Raw genomic sequence first — 13044 nt, 5'->3', positions numbered from 1 at the left:
CCTCCTCTTTTTGCTGAGGAAGACTAGCCCTGAGCTAACACCCATGCCCATTTTCCTCTGCTTTATACATGGGATGCCTATCACAGCATGGCTTTTGTGAAGCTGTGGCATGTCTCCACCCGGGATCTGAACCAGCGAACCCCAGGCCGCCGAGAAGCAGAACGTGTGAACTTAACCGCTGTGCCACCGGGCCGGCCCCCCCACATCCTTTGACTTGCTTTCCAACTTCTCATCTCTTTATCCCTCTGTGCTGTGCTCTGAGAGAATTCTTTAGAGAAGACTTTTGGCTCCTGAATGCACTTTTCAGCTATATCCTTTTTCTTCTTCAGTCCATCTGTATAAATATTTGCACAAAGTCCTCTTCCAATTGCTTTCTTAGCTCTGTTCCTGGCTCGTGTGCCCGGAGGAAGGTTGGTTGCTTCGCCACGTGTGTGTCTACAGGAAAAGGAGCAGGTTGCAGAGACCTGCCTGCTGTGGCTCCAGCAACTCTCCACATCAGCATTGTCTTGGCTGCATATACGGGTCATTCCTAAACGTTGAATTTTAGAATTCGGAGGGAGCCTCCATGATGATCTAGTCCAGCGCCCTCATTTCACAGATGGGAAGAGAGTGGCTCAGGTCATGCAGTGGTGGTTGTTAACAAGGCCCCCAGTTGTCAATCTGGGAGATTTTTCCATTATTGCCTGCCACATAAATTCTGTGTGTGTGTGTGTGTGTGTGTGTGTAAATAAAGTGAGATTAATTTTGACCTTTTTACACAGGATTTTTTGCTATATGAAAAGTACTCATTTTTTTCAATGTTGTACTTTGGCTTTGCTGCAGAAAAACAGGCTTCAGAGTCAAGTAAAGAAAAAGACTTTGGTGACACCCCTGACATTTGATTTTCAGTTGGAATTTGAAGAGCCTGTTGCTACATCCACACGTAAGACAGTATCAAAGATCGCAGAGGACAGATCATGTGGCATTAAGCAAACAAAAAGGTAATGGTCACAACTGTCTAGAACTCTCAGTTTGGAGTTGGAAAGCACTGCTGTATATTTGTCTTGGCTTATGCGGTCTGTATTACATGTAAGCTTTGTCAAGCATAGGTGTGTTTCATAATGGTGGTAAGTTCCAAAATGCTAGATTAGCATTCTGAATATTCCTAATTTATAAAATATTTGTTATAATATTCATTATTGCAGGTTATAATTGCAGATAGTAATAACAGTTCTGAATTTTTAGAGAAAGACTTTTCCTGAGCTCTATTATACTGTCCCAAATTAATGTCAGGATTTATTTCAGACTTTCACCAATATACTTCAAAAAGAAAGTCTACCCAGAAAACTAAGTATGGCGGTGTACTGGGTGCTTCCAGAGTGCTGTGTGCTTCCAGGGTGCTGTTTGCTTCCAGGATGCTGTGTGCTTCCAGGGTACTGTGTGCTTCCAGGGTACTATGTGCTTCCAGGGTACTGTGTACTTCCAGGGTATGTGTGCTCTCAGGATACTGTGTACTTGCAGTGTGCTGTGTACTTGCAGTGTGCTGTGTGCTTGAAGTGTACTATATGCTCACAGGGCACTGTGTGCTGTCAGGATATTGTGTACTTGCCGTGTACTGTGTGCTTACATATCCTGTGTACTTGCAGTATACTGTGTGTTTGCAGTGTCCTGTGTACTTACAAGGAGTGGGATGAATATGTCATGCTTGGCCTTTCACTGGCATTGTGTATGTGTGTAATGCTACGTAACTTTTTAGGCATCAGAAATGTAGCGGAGAGCCCAGACAAAAGAAATACTGAGAAGTAGAATCCATCGAACTTCAAATCAATTGGACCTTGGTGGTTGGGTGGATACTGTTTTTATCTCATTTATTCTGTATAACAATCCAGTGTGTTACATGCAGTTTTACAGATGAAGGATCCAAATCTCAGTGAGGTTAAATAACTTGCCCAAGGTCACACAGCTAACAAGTGGCCGAGGCTGGATTTAAACACTAGCAGTCTGACTTCAGAGCCTGTGTGCCTTATCGCTGCTCCGTTCAATAGAGTGACTTCCAGCTTCTGGGCTTCGTGGCTGGGTGCACATGGCGCCTTGCACTTGGGTAGGGAAGATGTCCTGAAGAGCAGATGGGGGTGGAGAAGAGCATACAGTGAGAAGAGCTGAGCTCTCTTTTGGATTAGTTAAGTTTTCGATACCTGAGGGGCATCAGGTGGTGGTGTCTGGAAGACAGTTGGATAAACATGGCTAAATCTAAAGCAAAACAAGACACAAAATACAGCTCACCCAGATGTTTGTTATTCCTGACTTACCAGGACATTAGAATATGTTTCCATTATGGAGCCTCAAGAAAAAAGAGTTTGTTTCTAGCACAAATAAATATGAATGGTTTGCATAATGCAGCTTTTCCACAAACTTCTTACCTTACTACTTAGTTTTCATGTAGATACAGCCAGTGACTTTACTTCAAAATCATTTATAAAACTATTCATATTAAAATAGAACATTTTAATAATACACAGAATAAATGCATAACATGGTAGTTGGGAATGTGGAGAAGGGAAAAAATAACATATATTATTTTGTATTATTTTTTGTTTGTATATGTTTTTAAACTTGTCTATGTGTGTCATTACGTAACAGTATAATATATGACTAATGACCCATCAGACACCCTTGAAGACAATGTGCAGTATATTTTATGGCAGTATTGTCCAAGATGATACTGTTTCTGCCCCTTTCCTGTCTGACAAGACCATTTCCTAATTTTTAAAGGCATTATTGATCCTGTGTTAATGTAAGACCAACAGCTGAGTAATGTTCCCTTTCAGTTAAGTGTAAACCCGGCTAACTTGAAATTTGAAATCAGTGTCTAAATTATAAAGACAAAGAGGCACATACTTTCAAGATGCAAAGACCAAGTGAATTTGGTTTGATCAGTGCCCAGAGGACCAAAACTGGCAAAAAAAACCCAAAAAAAACCAAAAAACAAAAAGTACAGGAAAATTTCAAGAATTTACACAAGAATCAGGGTGTAACGTAGGCCAATGGAAATCAAACTTGACTGAAGAAACTAAGAAGGTTCAGCACACGTGGCAAAGGCCAAGCAGCAGCTTTCAATGTAGGCTGTGGTTTTTGCTTCCGAGACTGCTTCTGTCTGCCCTCTGCCTGTCTTCCTCATGCGGCGGCTTTGTACTGTTTTCGAGAGTGAAACCAAGTTCTTTAGATGTTGGTGTTTTGGGGAAAATGATAGAGCTCCTAGTAACACTCATAGTTTTAACACACTTTGTATAATTTTTCTATAAAATAGAACTATTTAAAATAGCAAAACATGAGTTAACTTGCTGCTATCTGTAAAAAGATAACCCGATTAATTTATGAAAAATGAAGAAATAAAACATGTTGTAAATTACCGTTTAACTCTCTGAACAAATTAAGCGTAGCTTCTTATGGCTCCCATGTGGGTCTATTTCTGTTATCTTTTGTTTCCCTGGGTATCGGTCACATATGGTTTTATCTTCTCACATGCCTAGTTATTTTTTATTGAGAACTGGACATGGCATTTGAAAAAGTGGAGATAGAATTTGAAGCTGTAGGTGATGTTCTCTTCTCCAGAGAGGACTGTGCTGGCTTTTGTCAAGTGGCTAGACTAGGGGTATCAGCAATCCTAGATCAGGGTAGAGATGATTCAAAACTGGACTTCAGGTTTTTCGAGGGTTGGTCTATTTATGGTTCAACCTTACTTCTAGGTTATAAACCTTTGGGGTTTCAACCCTCACCTGAAGGATGTATTAGGACCCTTCCTCTTTGGTGGGCCCTGAACTCCAGTTTTGTTCCCACAGCCCCATGAGTTTGTCAGAAGCGCCACACAGCTTTCTTGCTTCTCTGATGCTGATTATAAAATTGACAAAAACGCAGCCCCGAATGCCAGGCTTGCCCTCTGAGCTTCTGTCTTCCCCTAGCTCATGGCCCCTCAATTTCTTCCTGCTTTGGGAGCTCTCAGATGTCTTTAAACAAATGTTTTCAACATTTTGTATAGATACCTAGTTGCTCTAGAGAGATAGCTGGTCCAAACCAGTTAGTCTTTTATTTTCAGAAGTGGAATCTAAATCGCTATTTAATATAACCCTAGATTTCACTCATATTTGAATGATTCTCCTTCTAACACAAGTTATTGTTGTTTCTAGGGCTCTAAACCAAGTTCAGATAAAAAATCCTTGCAAATAATGAGTTTATCTTTGTTAACAAAGCTCTGATATCACATTCTACTGTAATCTTCACTTATTGATTTGACTCTATTTATCGAGTGACTGATAGACTCTGCGGATGCTGCAGCAATGGTGAAATATACTTATGTGTTGAAGTTCAGTGGGGGATTCAGAGAAGCGAACAGGCAGACATCAGTCACTGCAGAGAGAGTCCCAAAGAGAGGGTCAGCAAACGCTTCCTCGAGGAGGTGGCACGGCGGGCGAGACCCAGAGAGTTAGCGAAGAGGCAACAAGATTTGAAAGTGGGAAAGATGTTCCAGTCAGGGCAATAATATGGATGAAGTGTCACCCAGAGGCTAAAGAAAGCCCAGCTCATTTGAGAATCCAAGAATAGTTCAGTGCTGCTGGTCTTGACTGGGAGATGGGGTAGAGACTGGAGGGTGACTGGTGAGAAATGAGGCTGGACAGGTAGTAAAGGCCAGCTCACCAGGGGCCTACGAGCGAGGTAATGAACATTGGACAGCCTCCTATAGCAGCGAGGAACCACTGAAGGGCTTAAACAGAGCAGAGCATACTCAGATTCAGATTTTAGATATATCATTAAGTAGCAAAAGGAGTAATTAAAAATTCCATGGGCTCCTCAGAGAACCCGACCTTTTTCTAGAATTTGTAGTATCTCCAGAAACTGCCTCTTCCAGGAAGCAAGCCGTCTTGCAGTAAGTCCTTTTCTAACCATAACAGAATGATTGCTTAAATAACAGAGCACCCGGCAGAAAGTTTCTATCCTCATGTCAACAATGATATGCTGGTCCTGTTGGTTATAGTGGATAGAGTCGACTCCCCCACATCTTGAGATGCAGCTCCCAGGCTTATAAATTATGCTACTTACAGCTCAGGATACCAGCCCATGCCAGTGCTCACACCCCTTGCTCCTATGCTGCGCCAAGATGTCAGATCTAATTCACTCAACTCTCAGCTTAGCCTAGACTTTGTGTCATAACTGCCACCACCTGGCCCAGAGACTTTTCTGGGAGCTACATGCTTCTTTCATTTTTGATCTCTAGCCTCTTGCTATTCAAAGTGTGGTCTTCCACCCAGCAGCATCGCTGTCACCTGGGAGCTTGTGTGAAATGCAGAATCTCTGACCCCATCCCAGACGGAAGCTGCATTTAACAGGATCCCCCAGATGACTCCTAGGGAAACTGACGTTTGAGAAACACGGCTGTGGCCCAGTGGTCCTCAGACACAGAGGGCTTGTTCAAACACAGATTGCTAGGCCTCACTTTCGGGGTTTTAGATTCACTAGGTCTGGGCTGGTACCTGATAATTTGCATGCCTAATGGTTTCCAGGTAATTTTGATGCTGCTGGTCTGGGGACCACCCTGTGAGTCACTGCTCTAGCTCATGTCCCACTCTTTTCATACCAGCCAACACCTACATCTGTTCTAGTTTTTCCTTGTCTTGCTGAATATCAGAGCAGCTCCCAGCCTAGTGCTGTGGTCACCTAATGGGGGAAACCCTCCAGGTTTATTTGCAGCTGAGCTTTGCTTTCAGAGTAGTAATATTCAACCCACCTGCACATTAGTATTACCTAGGGACCTTTAAAATATTGTATTCTACTTAAATTAGTTTGGAATGGGGCCCAGGCATTACTATTTTTAAGATTCCCCAGATGATTCTTACATAAAGCCAGGATTGAGAACCATTGAAATTCTTAAAGGGGCCAGCCCAGCAGCGTAGTGGTTAAGTTCGTGTGCTCCACTTCAGTGGCCCAGGGTTTGCAGGTTTGGATCTTGGGCACACGCCTAGCATCACTCGTCAAACCACACTGTGGTACATCCCACATAAAATAGAGGAAGATTGGCACAGATGTTAGCTCAGTGACAATCTTCCTCAGGAAAAAAGAGGAAGATTAGCAACAAATGTTAGCTCAGGGCCAATCTTCCTCACAAAAAAAATTTCTTAAGGTTTCTTTCTCAGTTACTCCCAGAGACATCTCTTCCATGACACTATTAGCTCAGGATTTCTGCATTTTTCTTGGATAAATGGGGACTGATAAAGGTATTCCTCAAATACCCAAAATTCACTAGAAGGATCTTCCTAGGATTAATTTCCTGATAAGCAGAGAGTTTTATGATTATTCCAAAATGTCTCTCAGTCTTTTGCCTTTAATTTGTATATAGTCTTTAAGATTTCTCAATAAAAACCAAACGTACCCTTCTCTGCAAATTTTCCTAGTTGGACCTTTCATGAAAGAGCCACACTCATTTTAACAAAAGTCCCTTTAAAAAATTACCTGAAACAAAGAATTTTTTAAAAGAGAGACAAAGTGATTTTTCCATTACCTAAGCATTCAGCGCTGGATTATCAGCTGAAAGTGGCAATTTTACCACTTATAAAGTGGGACAAAATAGGACACAAGTTAGGGGCAGGTAGACAGATTAAGAATATTTTTCCTTTAGATGAATAAGGGCTTCTCATAAGAAAAATTATTTTCTTAAAAATAAATCCACATTGAGACCTGCCAATATTTCTTTTAGAAATATTTTTATGACAGGATAAACTTACATATAGAAAAGGTAAGTAAATATGAATAGAGAATACAGTTGCAGCCAATAGTGAAATTTAATTGGCCAAATTCTTTCTTCCCTTATTTTAATATGCAGGTCATATACTCCAAGTGACTTAGGTAAAGTGTGACTTATAATAGGTAAGTGGGGTGGGGTGGGGCAGGGCAGGAGCAGGAACCGTGGAGAAGGGGAGACATTTATGTGAGTAGAAACAGACTGACGCCTTGCTCGCTACCCACACAATTTTTCAGTGACGTGGGCACAGGCTCCTTTGAGGCCCCATGAGGATTCTGGGAAGGGGACAGCCTTATCTCCCGCTCTCTGTGGGGAGCTCCACTATTGAGCTGGATGCTTCCTCCTCTCTGCAGCTGGAAGAGGAAGCCGATTGTTGCTCAGCCCTGCAGAAACCTGAGACTCTAGAGCAGGGCTTCTCAAGAGTGGCTGCTCACTTGAGAGCTTTTGAGAAACATGCTGAGCCCTACCCTGGAGACTGCGGTGTAACTAGTGGGGAAGAGTCGGGGCACATGGGTTTATCTCCAAACACCCCTGATGATCCTAATATGCAGCTAGAAGTTTGAGAACCATTTCCAGAGGCTTCTTCGTGTCTCCCTCCCTCAATCAAGAAACCCTCGCATGACAGCTTGTTTGCCACTGATCCACTGCAAAAAAATCTTGGCTCTCACCACCTGATGCGACCTGAGTCCCAAAGAGCCCGACCTGTGCAGGTGCTGCAGGAGCCCACAGCCTTGGAAGCGAGCGGTCAGACAGCAACCACGGGTCATCCAAGGGGACTCGCAAGAAGGAGGGAGAGGAGGCCGAATGGTCAGGACAGGCGACTCCGAATGAGGCGGAGTTAGTGGCAGAAAACAGAACTTTAGAAAATATGGCTTTTAAGGACAGAAATAATCAGAGAAAAGAGAGATTTAAAAAAATGTTCTGAATCAAAAACTGAGTAGGGAAAATTGAAAATAGAATGCAGATGAAAACTGGATTGATAATCTAGAAGACCAAATCGAGGCATAATCTTACAAAAATAAAAAAAATATGGAAATCAGATTGAAAAGAGATACGTAGTACAGTTTCAGAATACTCAATATGTGAATATACTTAACACATAAATCAGGAGAGAGAGAAACAGATGATGAGGAAATATTAGGAAGAATGCCCTTATTTTGAAGATAGACTCAATTTTTCAGATCAAAAGGATTACCAAGTACTAAATTTATGGTAAAATTACTTAATTCCAAAGGCAGGAAAAAAATCAGTTAATTACAAAGGAAAGGAAATAGAATGAGTTTCCTTTGCATCTCTGAGGCTAGAAAACAGCCAACCATTTTCAACTTTTGCACGGAATGGCAATCCAAGAATCCTCTCTTTGGATGAATCCTCATTTATATGTGAGACTAAAAGAGAGACAAATTTTTGGACATGAAAGACTTTAGAATGTAATCTACCTATGTATTCTTTCAAGGAAACCTACCTGGAGAAATATTTCACCCAAATTAAAATTAAGTATGAATGAAATGAAGATCCAAACTGGGTATTTTTATTATACAAAAACATATTTGAAATTATCCCATGGGGCCAGAATGAAGCTCTGGACTTTGATCTCGAAGTGGCTGTCCTATAAAAACATAAAGCGTGACGAGGGGAGTAGGCCGTAAGAGATTGCCAGTTGGGACGGGGCAGTTTTTAGAGCAACCGCCCTGCCTCCATCTGAGCTGGGCCCTTCTCTTGGATTTCCTCCTTTATTGTCCAGCGCCACTTCAGGCCCATCCCAGGACGTTAGCAACCTTCCTTCAATTCCGGCCGATGCAGCGCAAAATCAAGGCCTTTGCCTATATTCCTTTTAACGACAGGATATAGTTCCACAGGGAATTTTTCTAAATATAAAACCAAAAAAGAGGGGAGGGAAGGGGGATGAATAAAAAAACACACACACACATATATATGTGCTTATATATATATGTATATATAAGCAGTCCCAAACTAATACAACTTACAAAAAACAGATTTATGATTTTATGTCAGTGAATTAACCCATCACATTTATAATTCCAGGTTCCATCCCTTATATTCTTTGAGAACCCAGTGCTAGGAACACAGTGTTTATTCCTAGGCTCTTATCCTTCCCATTCCTTCTTCCTACTGTTGGGAGAAAATTCTCCATGGGTCTCCTGTATCTCTGCACATCTTGTGAGCAGAGCCGCTGGCTGCCTTTGTTACTATCTTTTCAAGGGTGTTTGTATAGCAAACAGCCTTGGAAGACAGACAGTGCCTTCCTCTGAGCACGAGCAGCTATGTGACTCTCTGTTGGGTTATCTTAGCTCAGGATTCCATTCCTGTAATAAAACCCGCTGTGTGCCAGATGTCATCTGGCCCTCTTCTTGTTGCCCTGTTGAATGGGGGCACAGAGAACTGGCACAGAAGGTGCTACCCCTACTGCTGTGAGCAATAAATAGTCTTTTGTCCCTGACCCAGGAGTTTTGTGTCTTCTGCCAGCATGTATGAAAGTGTAGCAGGCTGACTTGTTAGCCTGTAAGTAGGGTCAAATCTCAGACCTTTCCCGGTTCTTCACATCTATTTCTAGGGAAGAAGCTTGAGAGTAGAACAACAGAAGCTTTCACCATCCTTGAAAACTAAGTGGTAAAAGTAATGGTGGCTCGTTCCTCAGTGAGTAATAGGACACCCTTGTCTAGGTACCTGAGAGTCTAGAAGGAATGTATTTGTGGACCCATTTTCTCTGTCCTGTGGGTCTATCTGCTTCTAGGCAGCAGGGTCTGTATTTTAGTTACACCTCAACTAAGCCCACAAAATTAATCCATATAATAAAATTTAAAAAAAGAAAGAAAACGACATGACAAGAGACTACGTAAACTAGAAAAGAAAGTCATCATCAGTTGACCACAGATTTTGTGTATATTTAATCTTATAAACCAAATATCCAGGACTTAGTTCCATTTCTTTCTTTCTTTTTTTAAAGATTGGCCCTCAGCTCACATCTGTTGCCGATCTTTTTTTTTCTTCTTCTTCTTCTCCCCAAAGCCCCCAGTACATAGTTGTATATTCTAGTTGTAGGTCCTTCTAACTCTGTTATGTGGGACGCCGACTCAGCAGGGCTTGATGAGCGGTGCTAGGTCGGCACCCAGGATCCGAACCACTGAAACCCTGGGCCGCCAAGGCGGAGCGCATGAACTTAACCACTTGGCCACAGGGCTGGCCCCCATTTATTTCCTATAAATCATGTTAAGTATGCATTTGTTGAAGGACCAAAAGAAAAGCTGTCATCTCTTAGTACTTCCACCAAACTTTGGCCTTCCTCTCATAAGCACCCTGAATCTTTAAGAGCATTTTGCAAAGGTAGCGCGTCTGACAATCTTTTACAAAAGAACTGTCTTTTACAGAAACACCACCTTGAAGCTGCTTCAGAGGCGAGTTTTGTCAATATTCAAAGGACTCTTTAAATGGTTTCTGAGCATAGACAAAGATGGAGTCGTTCCAATTAATTTTGTAAAGATAGCCTTGATCCTCAAGTCTGACCACAAGAATATAAAACCATTGCTGAATCTAACTTATAAAAAAAATTTTTCTTTAACTAAAATAAAATATTAGTTTTACTGTTTCATTGCCTCTTGTCAACTCAGGAGCATATAACATAAAAGAGTTTTATGTTTCTCCAATTTTACTCTGATCATTTTGGTTATGAAAAGCCTGTCTAATTTAGTATTTTGATCCCATGTACCACTTGAGGCTTTCCCTTCCCCCATACAAGCCAGTCTAGAACATTGGAGGAGCTGAAATGGAAGAGAGGTGTGGCCGGAAATTTGATTCCCCCAGGGGTGCGTGGGAGGTGGGCGTGGTCTTCCTCCAGCACTCCTCCTGCTCTTCCCTCTTCTAGTCTCCTTTTCCTCTGGCATGGGAGTAATGATGTGCTAAAGCCAGCGTGTGATGGGTATTAGCTAAACTTATTGTGGTAATAATTTTACAATATATACATATATCAAATCTTTGGTTGTACATCTAAAACTAACACGATGTTATATGTCAATTGTATCTCAATTTAAAAGAAAAAAAAAGCTTTTCCTGGGTGCCCACTATATAGTAGCCTCATTTAGGCATTTGGAGGGAGAGTAGGGTGGGAGAGGGTGTTTGCCCCAAGGGAGAGGGAGCCTCAGAATTTCTATATTAGACATAGTGCTTGTCCTAAAGAAGTCGCAATTCTTAAAATTGCAAGAAGTTTAAAAAAAAAAAAAAAAGCCTAGTTCCTTAATGGGGCACATGTGAGAGTTCCTCAGAGGGACCAGTTCCCCAAACGAGGAGAGCCTCCTTCAGCTATGCCTCTCCAAATTCTCCCTCCACTCCTATGCTCTCCAGGGTATTCCACAGCTTCTTCTGCTGAGGATCTCGAGCCTGGCAGTTAGCAATCCGGGTGGGGTAGCAGCAAAATGGCCCAAGCCTAGTTATCACCTCAGTGTCCTTTTGGCCCCCCAAGAAACCCAAGCATCCTTGCCATGCCAAACAGTGGGATGCAGTGTGCTTTACCCTTACCCCCTCACGCCACCCTCTCCAAATTTCTTTTCAGCTAGCTAGACACAGGGCAGATCAGCAAATGTGCTGACAGCTGTGCAACTGAGGAATGAGATGGCAGACTCCACCTTTTGTAGGCACCAGTCTTTATGAGCGATTCCTCAGCCTGGTGGAGAAAGCACCCCTGAGCCCTCCCACACTGAGAAGAGAGAGAAAAGCCACAGCAGACCCTCTGGGGTCAAAGACTTGTAATTCTGATGTTTTTCTTTTCCCCCCACTACAGTTTTCTGCTATTTGGGGTCATGGCGGAACATCTAGCCCCAAATATTGGTGGATCTCTGTAGGGTACAGGGTATGCTCCTTTTCACTCAGCTGTAGCGTAAAAAAGTCACCTGGTCACCAAGTCTAAGTTAATGGATAAGCACCACTCAGTAACTCACTATATTAACAAAACGGAATCCAACACTATGTTAGATAAATGTTACTCCACTATGACCAAGTGGAGTAAATTTCAGGAGTAATAGAAACTACCACTCATTGACCTCTTACTATGTCCCAGACATTTTGATAAGCAATTCCTAAACTTTATTTTACAGAATTCTTGTAAGAACCCCATGAGATAGGCATTACCCTCATTTGGCGTAGGAGGAACTGAGATTCAGAGAAACTCAATATTCTGCAGAAGTTCGCATAGTGAGAGTCTAGAATCAAAGTCGGGTCTAACTCCAAAACCCGTGCTCTTCAGTCCATCAGAAGGAAACCCGTATCCGAACAGCTCTATATATTTTGCAAATGTATTTGAAAAAACAGCTTAGTAAGATAAGGATAAAAAATTATCTCCTAACAAGACTACGTAGCCAACACGATCCTTAGGGTGGGACCCCTGACGCATTCCCGTTTAAATTAGAAACAGAAGGATGCCATTCTCACTAGAATACTATGCTATTCTAGAAGTGCTTGTCAATGATATTAAACAAGAACATAAGATAAAAATTTACATGTTTTGAAAGGAACAGATAAATTATTTTGTGAAGATTAAATGATTGTTTGCTGAAAAACCCAAAGGGAATAAACTGAAAACTCATTAGAAATTATAGGATTATAAGAAAGCTCAATAAAAATTTACCAAAACAATTCATACATTCAACAAATATTTATTACACGTGTACTATGTGCCAGTCACTGTTCTAGATGCTAGGAATACAACAGTGAGCCAAATAAAGACTCTGCCCTCAGTTTATATTCTAGGATAAGGTGGGGAGACAGATAATAAGCTAAATAAATGAGTGTATAAGATCCACTAGTGATGAATGTTACGAAGGAAAATGTAGTAAATTGGAGGGATTAAGATGACAGGGCTTACTGTTTTAGAACGGGAGGTGAGGGCAGAAAAGACCTTTCTGAAGAGGTGGAAATTTGACTCAAGGGAGTAAGCCTGTCAGTACCTGAGGGAAGAATATCACAGGAAGAGGGGAGAGCAGGTGCCCAGGTCCTGAAGTGGGAGCGTAAATTCCTTTCCTTAAACCGAGCAGCCAGCAGGTTCACTCTGCCTCCACGCAGAGGTGAGGGATGAAGGGGGTGCACGGAGAGAGGCCTGGAGGGGCACTCCAAGGAAGTTCTGCTACTTAGAAACATGAGAAGTGGGGGGAGAGCTTCCGTTTTGCCGTGAGAATTTTGAATTTTCTTTGAGTCTGATAAGGAAACAATTGGAGGGAAATGACAATCACATTATATTTTACAGGTGTCACTACGGTTGCATTGAG

The 13044-nt window shown here is 41.9% G+C and overlaps 1 protein-coding gene across 5 annotated transcripts in view; it reads left to right on the top strand.

Moving 5' to 3' along the window:
* C18H1orf141 (chromosome 18 C1orf141 homolog) overlaps window positions 1–13044 on the top strand; it is a 53861-nt gene that overhangs the window by 11707 nt on the left and 29110 nt on the right. For all 5 annotated transcript variants that reach the window (XM_046645693.1, XM_046645691.1, XM_046645694.1 and 2 more), the window contains exon 4: window positions 823–980. In XM_046645693.1, coding sequence (XP_046501649.1) covers window positions 823–980 — 158 coding nt within the window. The remainder of the gene's footprint in view (window positions 1–822; window positions 981–13044) is intronic.

This window comes from Equus quagga, chromosome 18 (genome assembly GCF_021613505.1).
Source record: "Equus quagga isolate Etosha38 chromosome 18, UCLA_HA_Equagga_1.0, whole genome shotgun sequence".
Classification (NCBI taxonomy): domain Eukaryota; kingdom Metazoa; phylum Chordata; class Mammalia; order Perissodactyla; family Equidae; genus Equus; species Equus quagga.
The sequence above is the reverse complement of the archived record's forward strand: the minus strand, read 5'-3'. Positions and strand labels throughout refer to the sequence as shown.